The sequence below is a fragment of the Vidua macroura genome, chromosome 6 (genome assembly GCF_024509145.1).
Source record: "Vidua macroura isolate BioBank_ID:100142 chromosome 6, ASM2450914v1, whole genome shotgun sequence".
NCBI lineage: Eukaryota > Metazoa > Chordata > Aves > Passeriformes > Viduidae > Vidua > Vidua macroura.
This window is the reverse complement of record NC_071576.1, coordinates 34,015,024-34,041,537: the sequence shown is the minus strand read 5'-3', so window position 1 is coordinate 34,041,537 and position 26,514 is coordinate 34,015,024. Positions and strand designations below refer to the sequence as shown.

General features: G+C 45.1%; 1 protein-coding gene across 2 annotated transcripts in view; it reads right to left on the bottom strand.

Annotated features, from left to right (window-relative positions):
- Positions 1-26,117, bottom strand: part of PLEKHD1 (pleckstrin homology and coiled-coil domain containing D1) — a 29,829-nt gene extending 3,712 nt beyond the window's left edge. The window contains exons 1-13 of one of the 2 annotated variants that reach the window (XM_053979814.1): positions 26,069-26,104; positions 25,586-25,933; positions 18,371-18,464; positions 17,364-17,453; positions 16,781-16,857; positions 11,950-12,041; positions 9,131-9,183; positions 7,097-7,191; positions 6,090-6,183; positions 4,646-4,824; positions 4,016-4,148; positions 2,137-2,281; positions 76-225 (exon numbers count right to left, since the gene is read on the bottom strand). In XM_053979814.1, the coding sequence (XP_053835789.1) occupies positions 76-225; positions 2,137-2,281; positions 4,016-4,148; positions 4,646-4,824; positions 6,090-6,183; positions 7,097-7,191; positions 9,131-9,183; positions 11,950-12,041; positions 16,781-16,857; positions 17,364-17,453; positions 18,371-18,464; positions 25,586-25,734 (1,351 nt within the window). In that variant the 5' untranslated portion in view covers positions 25,735-25,933; positions 26,069-26,104. Of the gene's footprint in view, positions 1-71; positions 226-2,136; positions 2,282-4,015; positions 4,149-4,645; positions 4,825-6,089; positions 6,184-7,096; positions 7,192-9,130; positions 9,184-11,949; positions 12,042-16,780; positions 16,858-17,363; positions 17,454-18,370; positions 18,465-25,585 lie in introns of both variants that reach the window. The other variant, XM_053979815.1, reaches the window with a different exon arrangement.
- Between the last annotated feature and the right edge of the window lie 397 nt (positions 26,118-26,514).

Below are 26,514 nucleotides of genomic sequence, written 5' to 3'. Positions count from 1 at the left end.
TTTACTGCTCTGCCAGCCCCATGGGCATGTATCTTCTCCTGCCGGATATAAAGTAGAAGGCTGCCCGATACCTACTGTCATTCCAGGAAGCGCTGGTTCTCCGGCAGCGGAAGCGGCAGCTCTTTATGCGGCGAGTGGCAGCCTTGTGGATGTACACAGAGTTCTTCATGATCACAGGCATCTTGGCCTCCAGCTCAGCATTGCGGATGCACTCTTCAAAGAACTCTGGGAAGAGAACACCACTGCTAAAGTGATGGGACAGACACTCCAAGCAATGAACCAGTCACAAGGGACTGCACTCGTTGATGGGCTGAGCCAGGTAATGATGACCTTCATGAACAACAGTTCGTAAAGCTCCAGAATATCATCAGAAAAAACGTTTTTAAAGTGACAAAGACCTCCAGTTCCTAAGAAATGCATACTCAAATTTAGAAAGAAGTGCAGCCATCCATTCCACATCAGTAATTCTCACTGCTCATGACTCAACCAAGAAAAGCCTTTGATACTGTGATAAAACTTCTCAACTCTGAAGCCTTGCTCATCATACTTTCTTTGAAGGACTTCTAAAACCAGTCAGGTCTAACTAGAAAAGGAAGGTGTTGGCAACACCAGCACAGGCACACAGGGTAAGGGATTTCTTAATGGCATAGCAAATACTAGCACATAGTTACATATACTATGGGCTCCAAGAAAAGCCCCATGTCCAAACTCTGACTTTATTCTGCCCTGATCTGCTGCACAAACTGCTTTTCCTGACCCATTTCCCTTCTTATGGTCTGACCAGTGTCTATTTTGCTATTCCAGTCTTGCTGTCCTCCTGTCTGTTGCTGTCCCTTGCTGTTCAAAGGCATGATGTGCTAATGTGCCCAAACTCTTCTATAAAGGGCAGGGCAGAGCTGCAGGAACCACTTGGAAGGACTGAGGCAATTTGTGCTGGGACTAATGTTACAGGAAATATTGCTGGTCCCTTATTTTCTCTAGTGCTCTGGTCATCAGTATATTTTTACTCTTTTGAAAAGGACATCCCCAAAATCTAAGGTTGAAAATATCAGGAGACATTCAGTACCAGTTACTCATTTATGCCCTGTGAAGCCCTACTTGAATGCTGAGCTCAACACATCCACTTTCACTCTGTTTTCTTACCATGGCTCTGAGCCAGTGGGATGAAGTTCAGAATCATGACTGGTTTTCTCCATTTAGAAATCTCACTTAGAAACTACTGAATAATACCTGTTTTATTTAAATATATATAAATTATAAGTATGTGAATAGATATAAAACTATTTATACATTTATTTTCCCCTATTACCTAACAATGCTCAGAACACCACAGGACTTTTTGACTTTTCTGTATTGGCCCAGTACATCCACCCTTCACTGAAATGAAGCCTTAACTGTACAGACACAGCACCTTCATAAACACTTCTCCCTGCACTATAACTTGAGCATGAAAAACAAGCAAGATTTGACTCAATTTGACTGCTTATGTCAGTTCCCAAGCCTGACTCAAGCCAAATGCCAGGGTAATGCCTCTCAAGAGAACCCAAAAAGACCCAACACAAACAAACCAAAAAACAGGCAAAGATACAGGGACACCTTGTGAGAAGCATCAGTCTTACACCTGACCCGTGCACTGCAGTGCTGAGCAGATGCTGTGATTCAGCTCTGAGTAAAGATCCAAACTTGACTTTCTGGGTCACCTACCAGCACGTTGCTACAGCAACCACAGGCCTCCTTAAACTGATATTCTTTTAACCAAGGCTGAGAAATAAAGCCTTGAGGGGAACCAGAGGACTCCTTATAACTCAGACCTAGTCAGTAGTCAGTTTTTATAGTTCTGCCACAGCTTCCATGTTTAACATTTTGGAAAGTATTTGCTCATCTCTAGGTTTGCCTCCACCCAACAGAGAAGTCTGCAATACTTTCAACTTCCTTTGAGGGCAAAACACCAACTACCTGCATAGCACCTTATGGCTCCTCAAAGGGGATGTGTGGTGGAGGTACAAGAAGTTGGGAGACCACATTTATGTGCAGCTTTGCTAATTTGGAATCTTCTTTGTACGTCTGGCAAGATAGGTAGAAATATTTCCTCTCTTGAGTTTGCTCATCAGTAGAGAGCATGGATGACTAACTTACTTCTCAAGTTACTGACATCTGCTTTCATCTTCTTCTCTTTCTCCTTGTTGCAATTCAGAGAATTTAAGCCTTGCTCCAAGCTCTGCAACGCTTCCTCAGCCTCTCTCAGTCTCTTCTCCAGATCCATGCGTACCTTCACTTCAGCCTGAGGAAGAAAATAAGAATTGCTGGAAAACAGCTTGTTTCTCAGTAAACATCCTGATAACTCGCAAGGTCTGTGAGGGACTTGCCATGGATGAAAATGAAAAGACAACAGTGATGGAAATCCTTAGAAATATTGCAAGGCAATATAAAGTTGTTTCTCATGTCTTCAGACAGAATCTGAAGTCCAGACTATTGTAGCAATTTTCCTTTACTCTGACTTCATTTTTCACATTTTTCCTCCCATTGCATAAACCACATAGAATCAGAGATGGTATTTCAATACATGAATTTGTGCTAATGCAAGTACTTGCAGCTTAGCAGGACCAGAAGGACATCAATCCAGCTGAGACAGACTTGAGATAAAGGCAGTCAATTCCCACAAAGGGATGTACAGTGCTTAGTTTCAGAAACAAAACACAAGAGAAGTTAGAAATACTGTACTAGTTTAGCAAATGAGAAAGACTACACAGCTTAGGTCAACTTAGCTTTAGTCTGGCCAAGTAGAAAGTTACAAGATAAGAAAATATTGGAGGTGCAGGAAAAAATAACTCGGGGGTTTTTTTTTTGACAAAATATTTGTAAAAGGAGTTTGAGTGCCAAACTGCCAATTATTTACATAACCTTTACATTATTTAGGTTTAAATAAAATACCATACTTTGTCCAGTTACCTTTGCATAGGTTAATGTATTTTCTGTTATGAAGGAGGTCTGGTCCCTCAGCTGAATTCCTCTGCTTTTGAACCCAAGTTCCTGCAGAGGTTACTGAAGATTTAAAAGTCTTAAGGTTGGTTTTCTGAGCACAAGTGAGAGGGAAGATGTCTGCTCAGTTCTGCAACATCCATATTAGCATTTCTTTGAAATTACCTTTATTCTTGATTGTGTCTACTTTCCTCTTTTACTTTTTTTCCTTCCCTCCATCTACAGATTATGCTTTCACAGTAGCAAATTAAAAGACTTGTACTGAATGGATTAATTAGGCTTCAGGATATGAAAATAAACAGTAGTACTACATAGATATAAGATAGCAATTTCATGTGTTACCATGATATCATAGTGCTTTGGGTAGGAAGAGACCTTAAAGATCATCTCATTCCGACCCCTCAGCTACGGGGAGGGATAATTTTCACTAGACCAGGTTTCTCAAAGCACCATCCAACCCACTCCTGAACACTTCCAGGATGGAATATCCACAACTTCTCTAAGCAATTTGTTTCAATGCCTTACCACCCTCACAGTAAAGAATTTCTTTCTAATCTAAACCTCTCCTCTGTCAGATTGAAGCCAATCTCACTTGTCCTATCACTACATGTCCTTGTAGAAGTTCCTATAAAAGTTTCCTTCTCAGAGCCTTCTCTTCCCTAGGCCAAACAGCCCCAACTCTCTCAGCCTGTCTTCACAGGAGAGGTGCTCCAGCCCTCCAAGCACCTTGGTGGTCCTCCTCTGGGCTCACTCCTACAGGTCGATGTCTTTCCAGAGCTGGATGCAGCACTGCAGGTGGGGTCTCACCAGAGGGGAGCAGAGGGACAGAATCACCTCCCTCACCCTGCCTGCTACTCTGCTTTGGATGCAGACCAGGATACAGTTGGCAATATGAACCACAGCTAATGAAGATTTATGACCAAACTGTGAAAACTAAATAAAACCAAAAGTTTGGCTTGATAGGGAATGAACTGAAAGAGAAAATGGAAGAACTCTGAGGCCAGGGACGGCAATATGTGACGTATGCAGGGGATACCTTGAGGTCTCTCTCTGCCTGCTGTTTCTCTGCAGTCAGCTCCGAGAGCGAGTTCTGCAGCGCTTGCGACTGGGAAGAGTAAAACTCCCGCTCCTCCTCCAGTGCTCGAGACCGCTCCTCATTCTCCTTCATCCTGGTGCATGGCACAGCAAACAAAGATGACCATTCCCACCCCAACACAACTCACAGGAAGGAAAGGAGCTCAGTGTCACAATGGGGCATGCTCAACTACCTGACTGCCCAAAGCAAAGAGATACTAACAGGAGCACTATGTGCTCCATTCCAGTAACACAGGCATTGCTGGAGAAAGCCAGCTGGACAGTTCTTGAATGGAACATTTCCAACTCCCAGATGAGGCCCAGGAGCACCAAATGCTCCTTATGGACAGGCCATGAACACCTTCACATGCCCAAGTCCTGGTTTGAAAGGAGCAGGCCCAACTGGGACCAAGTTCAGTTGCCTTGCCTTACTCTGTCTCCTTTGAAGGATTTGCAACCTGAACTCCTGCCATTGGATCCAGACAAGCTTCCAGACTTGTCTGGTGCTGGCAACCAAAAAGCAAGTCAGCAGACAGTCACATCATTTGGCACCACTAAGCCTGAGCAGAAGTGTCCTCTTTCCCCACTTCACCTTTTCTCTGCCAGGAGTTTCTCCTGCAGAAGTTGCTGCATCTTCTCTTCAATCTGTCGCAGGCTGCAGTGCAACCCCCAGATGGGGCTTTGCTCCTTGCTGGGGCTGGTTGGAGGTGGGACCTGGCTCTCATTTTCTTCCAGCATCTCCAGCATTTGTTGTTTTTCCAGGGAGAGCTCCTTGAAGAAGGACAAGAGATTGTGAGTATCAGCCAAATCTAGCATTTCTGCTCCTGTTCCTGCCTGGTTCTTCCTTACTGAGTGCCTCCATCCTTACACCCACATGCCTCATTCAGGTAAATACAGGAACAACAAAATTTGGGTTTCATTTCATACCTGCTTCACGGGGAGCAAGCCTCCAACACAGCCTTCACTACGAAGGGGTGAACCAGCAGGCTCATTTGATGTGATATGCTAGTAAGGACACAACTCGGGGACTGGAACCTTGTGCTTCCCTGGTGCATCACAGATGCAGGCAGCTTCCCTGCCTTCCCTGCTCCGCTTGCTCCTTAGTGGGAGCTGGAGGCACTCCCTCTCTGGTACTTCTAACTGTGGGCAATGGGACACGTCAATCACACTGTTTGCCTCTGAAGTGTTCAATGTGCAGTTAGGGCAGGAATGGTACTTCCATAGCTTTCCAGTTCTTTTTTTATAACTGAGTGCAAGGAGAAGAGCTCAAAGGAACAGATTTTTGGACAAACTTGCAGGATCTGACACAAACATTAAAGATGACCTTGCAGCTTCAGAATGCCAACTGTGTGGAAATTTCACAAAAAATATACATTTAGAAAAGACACTTTCCACAAATCCACCAGTAAGGAAAGATTTTAATAGATCAAGACTCTGTTTCCTAGATTCCCATGTGGTACATGATTTCCTAGGGAATCATGCTCCCTTCTGTGAACAAAGAATGCCCCTCTGCTGCTTCAAATTCCACCAGAAGGTAGGGAGGTGCAGTTAAAAAAAAGCTCATCACAGACTTACAGTTATGTTGGCTGGAAGGGACCTTCCAGTAGGCTCCTGCCCAGCTTGCTGTTCAGAGCCAGTCTGTCAGCACAGCAGGATATGGTCAGCTGTGGCTGTTTACAGGCTGAAAACAGCCCACAATGAAGGTTCCTCAGCCTCTCTGACTGCCTGCCTGCCCATCTGGTGAAAATTCTCTCCCTACCATTCCACCTAAGCTTCCTAAACGACAGCTTATCCTGGTTATTGTCCTACCACCATACCACCTGGTACTGCTGAGAAAATCTTGGTTCAGTTGTGCTCTGTGTCATTTCTCATCCTTTTCTGCAGGGGATTTTGGTGTTCATATCAGCTACCAAATGAACCTGTTCATCTGTACAGCACCTCAACTCTGGCATTAGCAGGTGTTGGATTCATTCCGTGTGACAGCATTGCTTTCAGGCCAAAATGCTGTCACTCAGAGGGGAGGAGCAGTCACTCACCTCTAGGGTGTTCTGTAAGGACTCTGTCAGGCTTCGCAACTCTTTCTTCTCTTCCTCCACTCCTTTAAGGGAGCGGGCTGTGAGCTCCAGCTCCCTAAAGAAGCAAAAAAGGTGACAGCTATTGCAGGGGAACGATAGCCCCACAGACTGCACCCAGGCTGTGCGGGCTGTGGGTCTCCTGGTGTAGGACCTGCAACCATCAGTAGGTATAGCCAGTCCTGGAGAGCCAGGAGTTTGCCAGGAAGCATCACATCCTGCCTTGGACATACTACAGGTGTCCAGGAACTTCACTGTGCCTCCTGATCATCAAACCCAACCCAACAGTTACTGCACTTCTCCAGCAAGGGCAGAGCCATGGTTGCAACTGAAAGAGCTCAGACAGGGCAGTCACGTCTAAGCAGAGCCTATGAGAACAAAAATGGTTTGCAAAATCACACTGTCTTTTCTGAGATGTTACTTAGGGAGGAAAAAAAGAAGAAGAAAAAAGAGCAATAGTAAAAAATGCCCTTTCAACATGTGGGGCAAAGCACTTTGGTCCTTCTATTTCTAAGTACATTTGCTGCTAATATTTTGCATAGTTAACTTTAAAAATGACAAAACTAATCTTGGTGAGGCAACATCATCATACATCCATTGTCATTCAGCAAAACCAGATCCGGGTGTCTGGATAGCTGCTCGGTCAGCTGAACTAATTGCCTCTCTGAAATCTCCTCTTGCACCTGTCCATTACCACGCTACCCCAACTAATCTGGGGGTTGCTTGTGTCCTAGCACTTTGAAATTAAATTGCTGGACACCTGAGTGCAAAATGAAGCTAAGCTGTATTCTACTGGCCACAAGCAATAGCAAATGCAGGTAGAGTCCACAGCCATTCCCGTTTTGGTCAATGCAGCATCTCTTTATACATGCACAAACCAGGTGGATTTCACAGACTGTTTGGATTCACCACCACAGTGGTACTTTTGCCTGGTGTGGGAGCTGTGTCCTTTCCCTGCCCTGCTGCCTTACCGTCTGATCTCCTCCTGCTCCAGCCGCAGCTCCCGCACCACCTCTTCAAAACGCTGCTTCTCTGCTTCCAGGATCTGGTTCAGACGCTCGAGTTCCTGCTCCGAAAGAGAAGACAGGAATGTACTCTGCCAACAGTTAGGAGAGGCTTCCCTGTTAACAACACCTGGGACTTGTAATATGGCATTTAACCCAAGCTGTGTAGAGCTATAGGATGTCTGACTCCACCATGCTTTTCTCTAAGGGCAATTAGAAGGATTTGAGGTTGCCTGAGGATTTTCAGACATCCATAAGTCCCAGCCAGGTTACCAAGCACCTGGAAATCTCAGACATACTCCCTGCAGAGGTCAGCTCAGCCACATATGTACAGAAGGTCCAAAACTCCCTGGGAATGCTGGGCTTATTTGTATGTACTATTTTCAGGTACCCACCTGTACAGATACAGAAAAGCCAGACAGCCTCAGAATGCAGCAGCCACAGAATCTCTGTGCCTGAAGTGTGATACTTCTACCAGCTCAGCCTTTCTTCTCACCCCCACTGGGGCAGGAAAACACAAACCATTCAGTTACAGCTTTGCACAGCTTAATCATCCTGTCATTATCTTTGTGCTGATAAAATCAAAATTCAGCAAGGGTCCCTCTCCTGGTCAGGTCCCCTTGTAGCCATAGTTGCTGTGCAGAACTCCTGCTACAGGCCCATGCCAGTCACAAAATAGTGCTGGCACTGGATAAGACTCTTGCTGCATGGTGCAGGTACACATTTCGAACTGCTTTCCCAGCATACTACTCTGAAGCCTTCAGGATCCCAAAGGGTCAAACCACAGTTCAGTGAGCTCTGCAATCAGTCCTTCACAGCACCAAACTCCTTCAAAATAACCCAGTCCCATCTGCTCTTTGTAGGCAATGGAGTTACTGTGCATGGCTTTGGAAGAGCAGAGATTTGTTCCAAGATATTCAGACAAGGTCATTTCCCTCCCTGTGGCTGTGGGCTGTGCAGCAGCCTACCTCACCAGAGGGGGATGTCCCTCTGCAAAGACAAAAGGAGCTTAGCCCTAAGCAAGTGTCCAAGCCACTTTTGGATTTTAGCTCTCCAGAAATGTATGCAAGAAAAAGATAGGCCTGAGAAGCCTAGGTCAGCATTGCCATCTTTTCCTAAGGAGAGGCAACAGTCATTTTGGATTAACTGGAAAAGAGCATGAGGCACTTTGCAACATTGTTAATATGGTGGTCTATATCCATGCAGGCTTTCCAACAGTGTAATAGGACAATCCATTTGCACAGCTATCCTGCCATGACTTTATGATGGTGCTATAAAAATCAGTATAGATTTGGATCAGCTACTTTTATTATATTAAGCAATTATAAGCTAGGAATAGTTTGAAAAGCAATTATAAACTTAATAAAGCACCCTGGCCTAGTGGATGTCCCTCCCTGCCCATGGCAGGGGTTTTGGAACAAGATGATCTTTAAGGTCCTTTCCAACCCAAACCATTCTATTCTAAGGTAAATTAAGGTATAATGGTCACATCTAAGGAAGTCCTGTCTTGATTTTTCCCTAGTGCAACATTTTTTATTCTCCCCATCTCTGTTGTGTCCAAAGAACAAACCACATTGTTTTTTGTGCTCCTTGTTTCTCACAACAGTATCTCTGTGCTAGAACAATGCTTGTTTACTTGCTTTCTAACTGTGGAGATGGGTCTTAATTGCCACAATCTTCTTGAATCTGCCAAATAACAATTGTGTAATTCAATCCAGTGAGTATGATTTTCATTTGATCTTCCTCCCTGGTCCTCCTGGAGTCATAATGACAAACCTGCTGCATGGAAAGTAACAGGGAAAGGGAGCAGGGATACACCTCCATGACCCAGCTCATCTCATTATTCCTCTCTTCATCCACAGGACCCAGAGGTTGGCTGGAGACTCTTGTGCCTCCACAAGCCTCTCTCCCTGAACACTGACTTGCCTTCAAACCAACAAGTCCCAACCTCCCACCTCTGCCACATGGCAGTTGAAGGACATTGGCTTGTGATGAACTCACCTCTTTTTGCTCCCTCTGCAGACATAGCTCTTCTGTTTCTTCCATTAGTTTATCTGCAAGCACACAAAAAATTCCAAGCACACAGAAAAGCATTTTAAATCCTTGGGATATTTACAAACAAGAAATACTGGCCTTGTTAAGCTTGAAAATGCAGCATTCCCTATTCCTTTGTGTGTATCTGTCTAGGAGGCTCCAAAGGCTGAGATGACACTAATGGGATGTTCTATAATTTTCTTCCTGCCAAATAACTTAATAAACTAAACAAGCATATTGCTTTGCACTCCTTCTAAGGTTTCTTAATGTTCTTAAAGAGCATTAATGAACCAACCTTCACCATCCTCTATTGAGTCAGGAAAATATTCTTATCTCTGCTTCACAGATAAGGAACAAGGCACAGAAAGGTCAAGTGAGTGCAGAGGGTCACACAACATGTAGCAGCAGTCAGTTTTCCTGCAGCTCAGTGCCCCATCCTCACCTGCCTAGCCGGTCATCCTCTCCTTAATCCTCTGGGCAGCACTGCCAATTCCCTATTGTCATCTTGGGATGTCCCAGCCAAGCCCAGAAAACAATCCCTAACTTAGCCACCAAACTTCTGCTGTACAGAGCAGTTCCCCTCAACATCAGTTGCCCTCGTCCACTGAAGACACACATGCCCAGCAGAGGCCATGCTCTGGTCCTCACCCTGCAGCCTGATGCACCTTTGCTGTGCCAGCTCCAAGCTCAGGGGCTCTGCCTTGGGCAGCTCTTAGCCACGCTTACAGGAACCCAGACAGAAACGCTTCTCGTGGTCAAGCCTCGGGTTTAGCTCTCAGCTCTGCTACCTGGCTGCCATGGGAGCTGGGGCAGATTGACTGCAGCACTTCTATCTTCCTCTTGCCAGTTGAGTGAGGTGCTACTGATTTCCCTGGTACTGAGGACCTGACAAGGTTACTGCTGCTGGCAGGATTACTACTTCTAGGAGGAATGCAGACCTCTACTTCCTGCCCAGAGCAGGGCTCCTGGTGCCAGAGAGATAGTGTTAATTACCAAAGCTCTACTGAATACCACTGCTGCCTGCCTTTCCCACTCTCTCCTTCTTCCTCCTGGCCAGAACCCAGCACAGATGCACTGTAATTACAGAGGCTCTCCCACCTTCCCTTTTCTGCCCCTCCTGGGGGGCCCAAGCCCTGGACCTGATGGTCTTCTATAATGTCCACGTCTGACAGTGCAACCTGGATCCCAGCTGGGTGGAAAATAACTCAGTGTGGATTCAAGAAATTCCTCAGAGCAGTATTCCTCCAGAGAGCCTTGATCTGCTTCTAGGAACAGTGCCTGACCTCAAAGCTTGACTAGAGGATGGACACAGATCATTGAAGGTAAGGCTTCTGCCTCATTAGCCTTAGCACTTATATAGAAATAGACAGTTCATGTCAAAAGAGAGTAACCAACTGTGACAATTGACCAGCTCTGAATGTTCTTGTCATGGACCAAAGAACCCAGTGAAATATATATTTTATATTCCAAACATCTCCTGTTTGCCACAGAATGTGTATTCCTCTATTTCTCCACCACCTTTTCTTTTATCATACTAAAGAGCTCTTTAGTCTTTAAAGCCCTTTCATTTGCTCTGGTGATTGCAAAATAATGTTTTGATGAAACTTTCCTGTTTCTGTCTCTTCAGGTCCTCCTCTCAGCATCCTTTATGTTATTCCTTTCAGCATCCTTTATGCCATTCCTTTGTCAAGTGTGGAACCACTTTTCCCTGCCTGCCTCACGTATGAGCCCATCCATCACCTCACATGGTGTTCAGATGGACAGAGTAAACATGCCTTGGTACTTGAGCTATGATCACTGTTACATGTGAGACCATATGCTGAGATCAGCCCTGATCCATATGGATGCAAAAATGCAAAAAAGCTCCTTAAGATTCCTCCAGTGGCTTGACAATTAGGAGTAGATAGCATGAGCCACTGCTCAAGGCATCACCAACCTGAAGCAACCAAATTTCTGCTATTTAAAGCAGATAACTCTCCAGACAAGTCAGTGGGCCCACACTTGTGACCTGCAGCCTCCAGGTCAGAAGGTCTCTTAGACCTGGGGAATGCTGTAACTTAGAGGGCATCCAGGTTAAAAGGGCTGCTCTCTCTTGGCTCTTCCTATAGGCAATGCAGGGAAGAGATAACTGGACCTTCCAAGGCAGTCAGAGCATCCAAGGTATCAGGCCATGCAGAGGCTGGCTCCTAAATAGGGCATTGGATTACATACCTAGATTATTTCATGTTCATCTGTTCTTTCTCCTCAGTCTATAGAGAGAGCACTGACAAATTAGCCACTGCCATTAGAGACCTCAAACAGGCCCATGTAAATGCTCCCACTTCCAATATGAACAGTGTGAGCAGACACAAAGATCAAGTAGAGTAAGACCAAAAAAACACCAGCTAGGTGAAGAAAACTCATGTATGAAAAGCTGTGAGCAACCTCAGAAGTATCAGTCCTGTCTGATTGAGGGAGACAAAGGTATTGTCTGTTTGCCTGTGAGCAGCTGAAACCAGCACATCCAAACCTCTCAGGGGTGGCAAATGTTTGTACAGATGAGCCATGGGGGACTGCAGCATGTTGGGCAAAGCATGTTTCTCCTTCACACTCCACACAGATGTCCAGATCTCACCTTAACTTTTGCATGTTTTGACTCCCTTCAGACCTGAATTTCAGCTGCTGACCACTCAAAAGCTTCATCCAAAGAAAACTTGTAGTTGCTTTGCTTGACCACAATGACAACTCCAGGAAAAGCAAAATTACTATTTTGGCCTATATGGCTTTTCAAAGTAAGAAAAGCCTACCTAAATATTCCTGTTTCTCCTTGGCCAGCTGTAGTCCTTGAGCTTCCAGGCTCTCGATCATAGCTTCTCCCAGCTGGGCATTCTTCCAGGTTCTAGGGAGAGCAGACACAAAGCAGGCAATGTAAGAGAGCTAAGGGTCCCACAGATAAGGACAGGGGACTCTGCCTAGCAAACTACCAAGGAATTCAAACCTGCAGACTGTCATCAGCTGGGACCACGATTCTCTAAAAGTTTTCTCCACAAATGAATTGGAGAAATTTCCAGTATTGTTTTTTTAAATACATGGGCTGTATGTCAACACCTCACAGCTATTCAAATGTTTTTTCCAGTGTTTTGGAGATTCTTATAATGAGCTTAATTTTGAGGGCTCTCCAAACCAATCCAGGACATTCACAGCCTCCAATTGCAACAGGATGTACCTGGAACCCTTTAAATGACAGACTTTAGAACCAGATTTTAGCTTTTAACTCTAGTAACTTCCCACTGCCAGCAACATTGTCTTTTGCAGCCTTTCCAATATTTTGCTGCCATCACTCTTCCCCTTCAGACTTCAACCACTTACTGAATCCTTCCTATGGACTTTTACCTTTTGTCTTTCTAGTATCCATCATTCATCCTAGAACCAATCAACCCCTCCTCTGCTAAAGCTGTAAGCCACTAAGACTTGGTGTCTGGCCCTGCACTGTGAGTCAAGTGCTTTTTCCTGACAATGAAGAACCAGAGATAAAAGCCAGACAAGATGCTGGCAAGTAGGGAATATTAAAGGAAGCAGGCATATTCAAAGAGCACCTTGTGTTATTGTAGGACCACTGGCCAGAGGATCTCAAGGTCTCTTAAACACTTTATGAAGCAAAGCTTAAAAAAAGGGCCTGTGTAGCATATACCCATTACTGATTGAGCTCACAGACAGGCTAGGCTTTAATACAGATATTAAACATCAAGGACAAGCACACCAAAAACAAAAATAGAAACAGAAATGGTGTTTGCTGCTCACTTCTATTCATGTTTCATTAGAAAAAAATCTAAAATACATGTAGAATAACATATAAAATGCATAACATTAAAACATACATAAAATTGATTCCAATATGCTTATATAGATGTGCATACAGGAACAGCAATTGTTGCCAAGAAATTCTGCCATCTTTGTTAAATCCTAAGGGATCTTATAAATATTAAATATCTGCAAAGCTTCCTGTACTGGGCCTCTTTGTGAACAATTTGAAATTGTAGCTTTTTGGAAACTGTTAATTTGGCAATCTCTTATTTCAAGGCAAGCTGTACTTTGCCTCTTATAAAAGCCAGATGAATAAATTCAACACACACCACCCCAGGGACCAGGCAGCTCCCAGCTCCAGCAGCCCAAGCTCTTTGCAGATATATGTGTTTCTTGTCAGCTAATGAGGCTATTTCTAAAGTAGAGAGGAAATTAGAACGCTAATTTAAAAGGTGCTGTTTTGCCCACAGGTAGACATCTTCGTCTTGAGTGAGAACACGTGGGTGTGAATGTGTTTTCTCACTAACATTCCCTGTTACAGGGCAAATCTGATCCCAGGGAAGCAAACAGGTCAAGATGGGAGTGGGGGGAATGACAGAGTTTCTCATATGATTACATGGAGGGTTTCAAAACATCTGTTGCCCTTAAGGTGTCTGTTTACAGATTCACCTTTTCAGTGCTCCCTCCCTTCCCCAGACTAGCAAGACATTTCCCTATTACTCAAAGGTTACTGCACCCACTGCTGTGTGACTTTGAAAATGCACTTGGATCACCATGTAGCATTTCAGCTCTTACTCCTACATCTGCTGGAACCAGTGCTGGTGTAACCACAGCTACAGGGAGGTACCAGGCTATGAGGTACCTTCAGCTGAGGGGCAAGCAAGAGCTTCTTTTATTTTGTATTTCTTGCCAAGTGAGTTTTCATCAGAAAAAAGCTACATTGCTTAAAGTATTGGAAAGCACAAGGGCCAGGAAGACTCATGGGGCAAATAGAAACCTCTGCCTGAAAAAAACCAATGACCCCAAAGCTCTAGAGAATCTCCATCACATATACACCTCAATCACTGTCTGTTCCAGTCCTTCTGCAGCACTGGGAATATCTCCTTAGCTTTCGCTGCATTTTACCTTACTTGGTAGCACCCCCAGCCAATTTTTGGAGACATTCAGCACTTTATAGTCTACAGGATGTAAGTACTATGTTACTGTTTTTCTCCTGTATTGCCCACCTAGTTTATTTTCTACCAGTTCAGGGAATGCTGCTGTGGACAGAGAGGTTATGTGTGCCCCTCTCCCCCACCAGCAGCAGCAAAGCCTCTATGGGTGGAAAGAGAGCCTGGCAATCTGGGAGTCAGGACTTTGTGCATTTCCAAAAAGCTTTCACAATCTGGCAAGTGTGGTAAGTCCAAGCCACAGCACTTTGGAAGCGTGGGGATACCATCAGTTCCCCTCTGCATTGTATAAGCCATTTCCCTACCAGGGCAGGAGGTTTGGAAAGGAGTGAAGAACTGAAGGGATCACCAAGCAGACTGTGATGGTGGAGGCAATAACCAGTTGTGCAGGCACATACACATGACCCAGATGGAAAGAGGCTGTGGACAAAATCGAAACAATGGACAGAGGATACTTCCCAGCCTGGATTTGTTTTTCCTCCTTTGCCTATGTTCGTATCTCAATCTATGGAGTTTGTTTTGGGATTGGGCTTTTTTTTTTTCTTTTAAAGTTGTTTGTTTGTAGGTTTTTGGGGTTTTTTTGGTTTTTTTTTTTTTTTTTGTCAACTTTAAATAACTATGAAAACAACAGAATGATCCCAAGGAAGTGCTGTGGTGCCACTGGCAGTACAATCTCCATCTAGGAACAAAATAACATTATAACAGATTGCCTAGAATAATTCAACTGTATTCTTCCAGCTTTTCTAGTCACTGCAGATCAATTTATTGGCCCATGCTGGCCTTTCTGACTGCTGTTGAGCTCCCAACCTGACCCTGTTAAATCACACCATCTGTGGTTTTCCTCACATGCAGGCTACCATCAGCACTGATGAGACTGGCACTGGAGCTGCACCATTCTCTGATGCAGGAACAGAAGCACAGAGGGGAGAAAAGGTGTCTCAGGCAGCTTTCCAACGAGGTGCAGGTGGTCTCCTGTATGATAGCAGCTACTTCTAGCTTCTGTTTTAAATGCTACTGCTGGAATATTAAAGCACGGGCTAGAGAAAAGGCTGGCTCTGTGACAAACGCAGCAGTGCAGGGCTTACTTGTGTGTACCCATCCTGAGTTGTGCTGCCTTCCTCCTTCCCTCCCATACACACCTGAAAGATGAACTTGGTCCCAAATTATTGTCCTTGGCAATAGTTGATTTTAACATTGGCAAAGTCAAGTGCGGACCTGTGCTATTCAATAAAAATCTCCAAATTGCTCAAGGGCTGACTCTGTGTCTGTCACTTCTCCTCTGCAGTGGCCAAGGCTGCTCGTGCCAAGGGGGTGACAGACCTCTGCCTTGGGTCTTGTGTCCCACAGGATTCCTGCTCCCATGAAACTTCAATGGACAGCTTTGTGCAGTTCATACACTACCACAGAGGTAACAGCTTACCCCAGAACCACAGCCAAACACAGAGCTTGCAGCACAGAGCTTGGCTTGGGCTGAGCCACCAAAAATTAGGCTCCCCATTAATTACAAATCTGCATTTTGAGCCTCACAACAATGAAATTAACTGAGATATTGCCTTAGCATGTACACATACGTGCACACACTGGTATTACAAGTTAAACAGCTTCTGTCCCCACAGTGATAAGAGACCACACACATTGTAATGCAGCCAAGAAGGTCAGAGCAAAATGCTCATTGCTTTAAGCCTCAGAGCTGAATGGTAGGCTCTGCCCTACAAACCCAGGAAGTTTCTATATCTCATTTGGGAAAGTCAAATCCCTGTTTTAATGTTATCTCTTCCTGCATCTGCTGAGATTTAGAAGAAGCCTGCTCTGGCTTTGCAGGACAGCTGCTCATTGGACTGTCAGGCTCCTGGGTGCTGGGGGAGTGCAGAGCTGGAGGCCAACAAACTGCAAATCTCTGTCCAGCATTCTCAGCAGAGTGTGAACCAGTACTGAATGCATACAGCAATCAAACTCTCTCACCCCTGCAGGTGGGCTGGAAATGCTTTGCTAACACTGCCTCTCCTGGGATTTAGGCTGCCTCTGCATTTCACAATTAAATTGTTTTGAGAGGCCAAATCCTGCTGCTGCATGGCCTGAGCACCCGCAGATCCGGGCAGAAGGAATGCACACCCCATGCACACAGAACAACACAATTACTGTTATTGATCAAAGCTGTGCTGGTGAGGTCCCTGCTCATAGCAGGACATAAAGCCACATGGGCAGCTGCTCACTAGCTTCATGTCTTGCCTGTTCTGCTCTTACTTTATCCCAAATTCATATGGAGAAGTTGTCTCACCCCCACTTCCATCAAGCCTGCAAACCTTGCTTCCCACACAAAATGGACCAGGAGGGCTCCCATTCAGACCCAGGTCCCGCTTCTCTGAGGCACAAGAGAGGGACAGCAGATGGAACTCAGTGTATCAGCACTTGGTAGATGACAGCCTGGGGTGCTGAGCAGAGAGACACACTGCACACACACTGCACAACAAGGTGGGGAGCTTTGCATCAGTTTTAGAGGACTCCCCTTTAGAGTAAGGATGGGTCCAAGAGGCAAGTAAAGCTATCACTGGTTTTCAGGAGCTTGTCTGACTCCCCATAGCCCTTCTAGTCAGGCTTCTCTCTTTTTATGCTTTATACACCTACAGAGCAGATCAAAGCAAATAAGGAATAGAAAGAAGCTTACACTTTTCCAGACTCCTGTAGCATCTCCAGCCACTGAGCCTGCTCAAACTCTGATTCGGCTGCTAGAACAATGTTACCCTGGAAGAGGGGAGGGGAGGGGAAAAAAACCCAGATTAGAGAGGCTGGTGCCTTATGCAGCTCTGTGCACTCCTGGCATGAACTGGATACGGCTGTGATGGGAGGAGAGCCCACCACAGCTTTCCACCTCCACAAGAAGCATCACACGGGAGCAAATACAACCTAGGCCTACCACACATTTGGAAGTGTGCACAGAGTCACAGCAGGAATAATACTGATAGGGCAACATGGGCTCTAGGGCTCCTGAGAATCTGTCCACTGGTCTGCTAGTATCATAAAACCTGGTGCCAGAAAGTGCAAGTTTCCTTGTTGGTTGTCAAAGCAGCAGCAGCAAAGTCTTGAGGGGACTTGGGATGCTAAGTCACCCTTGCTCTCAGGATAGTCTGTCCAGAGAGGGTAGGCATACCTTGGTGGGGAGGGAAAAGTCTGCCAGCCCAGCTCTGCTCATCAGCATTAACCTGTTCTGTGGTGTTTGGAGCTTTTTAGAAGAAAAGAAATGTACTTACGTGGAAGTCTTCATGAGAGATCTTTATGGCATAAGGCATGTTGGCCTCTTCTTTGGGCTCCACAATGCAGCCTCCCAGGGGTATGACACCCTGGAGATAAACCAGAGCACTCTAATCAGTCAGAAAAATCCAAGTATAACTATCAACTAACTAGGAGCTGAACTTTCAGTCACTTTGTTGGCCCATGCCCTGCCTTGGCTACCCCGGGAGGGGCAATACACACAGTTCCTGCAAAGCAGAGGGACTCTCATTACCACCAGGAAACCCTCAGCCAGTATCTGGAAGGGGGTAAAGATGGTAGTCCTGCCCTCAGCATGAAGGGAAAGCTGTTAGCTACAACATGGAAGCAGAAACTGTTTCATCAAGGAGGAAGTGATCTCCAAATAGGGGCAAACGTTGCAGATTCAGTGTGGAATCATGAGAGAGGCTGTGCATTCATTACAGGCACTGTAAAAAAAAACCCACACGTGCTGTGTGGGGCAGGCAGGCAGCTGGCTGTGACAACAAGGATGGGTGAAATCAGCACCTTTGGAAGCTCACATGCTACATCAGCCTCCAGTGAGGACAAAAGCAGATCAGAGCACAGGGTCCCCTGTGGAGCTCCAGGCAGCAGAGCTCCAGTGGCCATTCAGGTACTGAGGGCAGGGGGGGCATCAGCTGCTGCCAAGTGCAAGTACAGGTTAGGAACAAGAGCCAAATGGAGCTCCTAGCCTCACCACTGGCTTTACCAATATTATTTTTATAGCCACAAGATTAGTTGATTAGATCATGAAAATAAGGGAATATATCTACTATCAGGTAAAAAAAATAGAAGTCATATGCCTGATGAATCACTGAATATCCTGAAAAGGTATCAACATGATTCCTTCTCATTTGAGGCTTCCCTGGACCTGTCAGATGTTCGGGGCTTACTGGGACTTAGCTCTTCATCACCTGCAGGGCCCATGGAGAAAGGGAGGGGAATGCTAGAAACAGTATAACCCCCTCCTTGTGCAAACACTGCTCACCTTGGGATGGATATTGAAGTATTTATTGCTTTCAAAACTCTTCTTCTCACTCTCAGCATAGTACAACAGGAAGCTTTCCTTAATGATGAAGAACCTTTAAGACAGAGAAGGGAAATACAGTCTGGTGAAATGGAGGTTGTGGTTCACAGCACAAGACAATCCCCACCTAACTAAAGCTGCTTTCTGAGCAGGAGAGTTTACCACTCCCACCTGAGGCTAAGGTGAGGTGCCTCACTTCTGCTCGCAGCCAAGAGCTTGGGCTTAACAGCGAGTGCCAAGTTCAGGTACTTTGTGCTTGCAGTTCACCCCAGCAGGCACCCACCAGAGCTGAGGGCAAACCACATGCTCTCAGGGCACTGGGACAGCACTCTGCCCCAGATGGGACCACAGACTTTTGCCACCTCTACGTGTGTGCCCTCTCTAGCTCATGTGTTGAATTCAACCTATTGGAGAGAGCTGCTCTTTTATTTAAGGGTCTCTTGCATGGGCTGAGACCAACTAAATGCTTATTTTGCAATATGCTGCCTGCTACCCTCTTCCCTCCCATCTCAGCATAAGCCAGAGGGAAGTGTTTCCAGTCTAACAGAGAATCAAGCCTAGCATCCCCAAGCAACTCTTGAGGCAAAAATTGGCCACCAAAGCACTGAGGAGCAGAAATAAATTTGAAAGGTATTTTTAAGCCGAGCACCTGGCAAACTCTCCTGTCACTGACCTTCACAACTACAGAGGAAATTGATTTTTTTTTTTTTCTCATATGTGTAACATTAAAATAGGCCTTGTTCTGCTCTCTTAGCCTTAAGTATGCTCCGGTGATCATTGTATAGTAACCACAAAATATCACAGCTTCTGCAAGCCAAGCCTCTAACTTACTGGAATGTGTCCTCAAAATTATGATTAAAGGAGTGCCACCTTTAACTTATTTGGATTTTTGAAATGCCCCTGGGAGGGTCCCTTCTCTCTTCAAAAATTGAGGTTGCACGTACTCTGCAGGCAGTGGTACAGGGGAGAGATACCTGACTTAGTTTCAAGTTGGTCTAAATCTCTACAGCACTCAAAGAAGAAGAGCAGCTGAAAAAAAAATGGGGACAAGTGTAGTAGGGAGGTTTCAAAAGAGTAAATGCCAAAGAAAATGTATTGTTCTGTTCTGTACATATTTTCTGACACAAGAAAGAGGGATTTGGGAAGAAACTGAAAGGCAAGAAGGTGAAAATTATTTTAAAATGCCTTTTTACACTTCACAAAACACAGCTGTGTTAGTCACTTTCATGTGGTCCTGAGGACAAGAGATCATGAGGAAACTGGAAAGGATAAAGCATTTATGTGAATAATAAGAACATTCCCAAGAAACCCTCCTGTTTCTGGGAGGGAATAAGAGAATTTGTGCAGACTGGGCATTGCTGCACCTTTCCTTGAAGCCACCATTAGTAATGGGCTTCAGGCCAAGGGGCTGATCCACAAGGACAATTCCAATGCCTTCATGTGCCCCCATTCCTCTCCTGAAGTGGATGGGTTGTCAGATGGAGCCAACTCCTGCCTCTAGTACAGATGAGTTCAGCAATCTGGTACCAGTTTAGTTTCAAAAACTAAAGAAAGATGTTGAAGCTGGCAGAGAATTATCATAATCATAATAAAATAATATATATAATTATTAATAATTATTATTATCATTATTTTACTTGGATGAAAACTTTACTGCTTCCATCAGCTTCTGTCTCTTGCTCTTCTGCTATGGCTCTGGCAACCCAGATGAAATTGCCAAATGCCATGGGAACAGAGACCATGGGCTCTTGGGGCAATAAATAAATGCAGAACAAAGCTAAACTTCTCCAAGTCTGCAGGAAACTCAAGCTCTGGACCACTTTGTACCTTCTCCAAAATGTTTGCAAGTGCCAGTCATTGAACAGGTGCATATTTACATCCAGAAATCTTCAGAACGTACAAACACCAGCAGCAGTTATTGTTGCCCAACTTTTTTTCCTCTCCTTGCCCTCTCATCTGTTCATGTTGACTTCAGAGTTGGGGAGAAGCAAGCACTTTGCCAAGGCAGATATCAGAGACCTCCAGAGAGCACACAAGGCTTGTTCCTGGTTCCTCCTGTCCACATCACTTCTGTAAACAGCAGCCTTGTGCCTTCCTGATTAATTTTTCCTGGCATCTCTGGTCATTACCTCTATAAGAAAGTTTTCCTTTGAGTAGCTGCATCTTTGTTTTTTTCTCCAACTCTATGCTTAGTTCAAGGAGGACTTCATTTTTTAGAGAGAATGGAAAGAGAATTGCCTTATCTGCACAATAAATACAGAAATAACATCTTAAAAGAACAAACCTGCCTGCCCAATGGCCTGTGCTTGGTCCAGTGAGTCAGAGGGAGCCAGATACTGTGGGCACAAGTATGAATCTAGAGATGCCAAAAGTCAACACACCACATGAAAGTGAAATCATGACTTCCAACACTCTTTTCAGTCTGACTAATCTCAAGAAAATTTGCCAGACAGGTAAAGATATTGATCTTTAACTCTGTGTGATTTTTTAATCTAAATGTTAATCCCCAGTTAAAGCCAGGGTTTAGTTTGTTACATACTTTTTATTGCTCAGTGCTGACAATCCTCATATTATAGCTTATGCTTCAATGGAAACCAAAATCAAAGCAAAAGTAAGAACAAATCATAGCACAAATCTCTGAAAATCAATGTGTCTCTCACAGATAAATGAACTTTTAGACCCCAGACCTCACAGATGTGGAGAGAAAATATGGGGATTTGGAATGAAAATATACAAAATAAGAGTTTAAAAAATAATAAGAACAAAATCCCATTGCGAGTAATGAAGGAAAAACATTGAAAATCTGGTTAGCTTGTGCACATAGGTATGTATGCTCAGATCATATTCCCTCATCTATCCTTACCTGGAAAGCAACACCAGAGCAACCAAGACCATCACTTTAAATGACCTTCAGGACAAAGTCTCTATGCAAGAATCCAGGGGCAATTGATGCAGCATGATGAAAATAGGGATGAAGTAAAATAATAGAGGAGAGAGTTACAAGACTCAAGAGCAGGCTGAAAACTTAAGCAGCAGCCAGATGAGTAAGAGCAGAAAGGGAAAAGATGGTCAAGGGAGAATGGGGAGAGACACCCCATTAGGACTGTGATTGGAGGGCTGGAGACACTGAACATGTGTCTGAATTAGGCATAGATGTGGCAGCAGGAGAAAAGGGAGTGCTGTAAAAGCAGGGGAAGATTTTTAATACAAACAAGAATCCAAAAAAGAAGCAATTTAAAACCACAGCAGAGTTCAAAACCTTCAGAACAGCAGCAAAGGTGTGAGAGGTGAGACAGGCTGGCACAGCCACACTCCACAGGCAGCACAGGTAATACAAGTACATGTGGTCAGCTGCTCAGGTCCAAACCCATCCCTGCTGCTGGATCCTGCAGTAAGGAACCACTGAAACCTCAGTGTAATTAAACCAGAATAGCAGAGGAATCATGACAATTTGAGTGACTCCGATGTAAAGCAGAAACAACAGCTCTGTACTGGACAAATTGAGATACCCCATCTCTGTGGAATATGTGCTCTTTGTATCACAGAGGGCTAATGAAATTAATTAGCTAATCTTTGTACAAGTTTTTTGACATGACAATGGCCCAGATGAAGTAGTTACACTATAAAACTGCAGCAGCTCCCTGGTCCTTTATTCTGATGGTGTTTCTCTGGGCCAGGAGCATAGGGGGCAAAAGTCCCATTTACTAGATCAGCCCAGTATCCCCGGGGACAGCTCAGGAAACCGATGGGCAAATGATCTTTATCAGCATGAAGATCAGAGTTCGTAGTACCTGCCCCTCACTCTTCCTCTCCAGACAGCTCCAGGTTTCCCCGCCTGCCTCCTGCCCTGGCAGCCGGAGCACGCCCAGCCTGGCAGGGGGCGGGAAGAGGTTCAGGATGCTTCCTGACAGCAAGCAGCAAAATGGGAAGGTTACAGGGACCAGAGGGAAGCACACGCTCTCGCAGCCCCGCTGTCTCGGCAGCTCCTGCTGCCCTGTGCTGCACACACACGCTGCTCTGCAGCTGTGTGATTCCCGGGGGGTTCTGAGCAGAAAGAAGCCCTAAACAATTAGCTTTTCCATCTGTCCTGTGACCACACTCAGTGACTTTTAGTAGCCACTGTGGAAAACAAGGTTATGTGCCTGCTTTGCAATGCCACGGACAGGAATGGTTCAAGAAAAGACAAAAAATTCTCTCTTAACAGTGCTGTGTTTCCCCCCTTCCAACCTGTCATCTCTGATGGATTTCTGGAGAGATATAGGCATATGTTGTGTTTTGCTCTCTCTCTTCTTGTGCTTCACCTTGCTTTTCTGATGTTTAATTGTCCACCAAAGAGATGCCCCTTCCTGGCACTGTCCCATTGAACTCCAAAGTCTCAGACATGGATGGTGACAGTTTAGAGCCTGACATTTCTATATGGGACTGGGATTATTCATGGTAAAGAAGGATATGCCACTTCTGTCCTGGAAAGCTACAGCACCCTATTCATGCCATATCCAGGGTGGGTACACACATCATGTATTTCACTCCAGCCTCTGTGCCAGGCTGGTGCCATTACCAGTAAAACTTTTGTAGTAGGAGCTACTAAATTGCTTGTCAGGCATTGGAAGGAAGAATGGGGTGCAGTTCTTTGGAAGAGGAGGACCATTAATCGGGGACTGAGAATATGATTTTCCAAAGCCACTTCAGCAGTGATCCAAGCTTAGATTGGTCAAAAGCACCATTAAACTCAGAAGACAGGTGCTTCTCTGTTGGAAGGATATTATTTTACAAGGAAACAAAATTCACATTAGGAATAGACCTCCATTTCTTTAAGGGATAGGCATTAGGATGCTGCTAATGGCACTTTAAAAATCAAGCTCTGAAAGGCACCATGCTCAGATGTCAGCCCTGGCAGATAAACACAGCCACACTGGTCCAGAAGCATCCATCCCACTCTCGGACACTACCTGAGGCAGCATGCAAATATTGTATTTGGGCTTCAGAGCAGACCATTGTATGGCCAAAAGAAAGGACTGAAAATGCTCCTGACAGTTGCCCCAGGTCAAGTTCAGCTGCCTCCACAGGTGCCATCAGATTTGGCCCTGACTAAAACAAGGCTCGGCTATCCCTCCCTCCTCCCTGCATAACCTCTACTGCTGTGAAATTCCAAAACCTGGGATTTCCATCACCAAAGTACTGGACACCTATACTGACTGGACACGTTTTCCTTGATCTGCTATCTAGTCAGATTGATCCTTCCCTGAAACAGTTGCTTTTCTTCTCAGTTTCTCCGGAAGCATTGCTGCTACAGCCAAATGAATGGGATCAAGCCAGTTAATAGCATGTATCTCCCACATAGACCCATCCTCTGATGGGTCTATGTGGGCTGATGGCATGATGAGATCAAACCTTACACACAGTTTTATCTTCCATATGTTGGAAAGACTTTCCTTGGGAGTGGGAGTAGTACTGTTGTCCAAGATTTCAGGACAAAAATCTGCATTTATCAGAGACCTGTTCATCAATGACATCCAGATATAGTCAATCTTTTTTATTTAACTGGACTGGGAAACATCTCTTCTCCTTTTCATAAAAAAATGTACTTGACCAGCTATGTGTTGCTGGGCATGGGGAGAAAGAGGGGGAAATAGATGAATTGCTCCTTATCTCCCCATAATGATTTGTTATAATACCATGCAAGGTTATTTTACTTTAATGCAAGTCTCTCCCATGATAAAACAAACAAACCAACAACACATTTTTCCTCTTGTTCAAATCTTTTTACCCCAGTACTCACTTCCTTCCAAACCCTACAGATTCCATGTTCAACTCTAACTGACCTGTGTCTGGTCCCCCAGGACCCTCAGCTGCTGTGCTTGCAACTAATCTTCCACATCATCCCTGCCCCACAGTCACCTCCCCTTCTGTTCCCAGCTGCTATCACTAAAACATTTACCACTTGCCGAAGATGGGGGTGACTTCTAGGAATAGAACAGCACTAAATAAATAATGACAGAGGGAACAGAGATGGGCCATTTGCCTGCAAGAAATTTTTATTAGGGAGAGCCTTTTAAGAATGCCTCATCCATGGCAAATTGCCTTCCCCTCTGTTATTCTGTCCACTTTTCTGTAACACAATCACATTCGTTTCCAGACATAATTCATTTATTTATCAATATTTGGGAGCTGAATAGGGAGCATCAGCACAAATTCTTTTCTGGGTGAAAATAGGCTGTTCCTGGCACAGGAGGGAATAAAACATACACACAGGTCAAAGACTGCTACATAAGTTAGTTTGGAAAACTAACTGCTTTCCAAATAACTTTTTTTTTTCAGGCTATGCCATCTTCACAGACTGGGCAGCACTATGGTTACTACAGAGAGCAAAGCTGGGAAGGCTGGCTTTAGATTGCTTGTATCTACACTGCAGACTGCAGCAAAGGTACTTACCCACAAAAGGTAAGTGCCAGAGATTCAGTGATTTGCATTAAGAAACTACACTAACTCTAAACTTAAAACTGACCCACCACTTCAGTATTACAGAACATATTTCTGTCCTTGGTTAAAGGCTATAGCAAATGTTTTCCAGCACCAAACTTCCTGGCTGCTGATAGACAACATACAGCAGCTTACAGCTCCCTAACACCAGATGGGAGAGAATTCAGAGCCACCTTCTCCCCAGGGAAGAGTCTGCATGTGCTGTTCCCAGCATGCTGTCACTGTCATGCAGCACAGCAGTACTGGAGCTGTGCACAGACCCCTGCAGACCACACACACACACTACAGAGCCACATGCAGTCAGCTCAGCCTTGCCATCTCCCACCCAAAGGACTCAAAGAGCTTTGAGTCCCAAAAAAAAAAAAAAAAAGGTTGGGCAGTTTAGAGGCAAAATACATGAACAGACTCTTCCCCTTTCATGAAAGGATCATAATTATTTCAGAGGAGGCAGCTAGTCTCTATTACCACCCTGAAGTGCACATAGCACAAGGTCTGGACAGATAAAGAAGAGAGCACAAAGGGGAGCCACGTGTGTAAAGCAGACTCAGAACAGCAGGGAAGCTATGTCCCAAGTTTTACCCCTAGCCTCTGCCTGGCTGGCTGCACTTGAAGAGTCAAGCACTCAGTCTCTTAACTTACCCCAGAACCCTTAGGCTTTGTGTTTCACCCGAGCATCCTTCAGCAACCGCGGCTTACCTCCTGGACCATTTGGCTGACTGCCTCCCAAAGGGTCTCTTCCAGAGCACACCGTACAGCTGCACTTTGGTGCTGATGTCCAGAGCATCGGAATCTGCCTGTTCCATGGACGGAGAAGGGGATACAGAGCTGGATTTTGAAGCGAACATTATAGATGGATCTGGTTCTAACTCTGCGTGGCAGCTCAGGGAATCCGATTAAATGCAATGAACCAGCAGGATGTAACCAGCCCAGCAGACAGAGAGACTGGGCTTTGGTTTGAATCAATAACTTGACTGCTCAGCACTCAGTCAGTAATTCTCTCCCTGATGCACAGATGATGAGAGTTTTCTCATTGCGTATTACTTCCTGATGCATTGCAAACAGCACACATCCCAGCCCAAGGGAAAAAGAAGAGTGAAGAGAGTCAGACATCAGAAACACAGAGAGGCAGAAAGAGCTCGTCAGAAAGAAAGCTCTCAGCAATAACATAAGCCAAAATACCTCTGCACCAGAGCCAGCTTGGAAGGTTATTTCACTCGACATTGCAGCACTCCATGCAGAAATTAGGGCAAGATGGATGTTTTACTGACAGGCATCTCTGACACATATTCCCAAAATCTTGCACTTGGAGACAGGTTCTTCTCATTTGTCCTGAGGAAAATTGGGGCAGAGTGAGTGGGAGCCAGCAAGTTCAATCAGACTCCCTCTGTCATCAGGGAGGGTGAGGGAGCCTTGCTGTGCCAACCTGGCACTGCCCACCTGGGGAGAGTTCACGTGGCTGCTGGGTTTGGACTGGGCAGTGTCCATACTGTACGCCTTGCTCTGCCTTAAAGGGCCACTGCTGATCAAAGTTAGAGCATAAAATTCTGCCTGCCTTCATGCTTTGCTACATCTTGGAGAGGTGGCAAGAACAGCCTCTGCCCTGCCTCTTAGGTACCAGCTCCTTC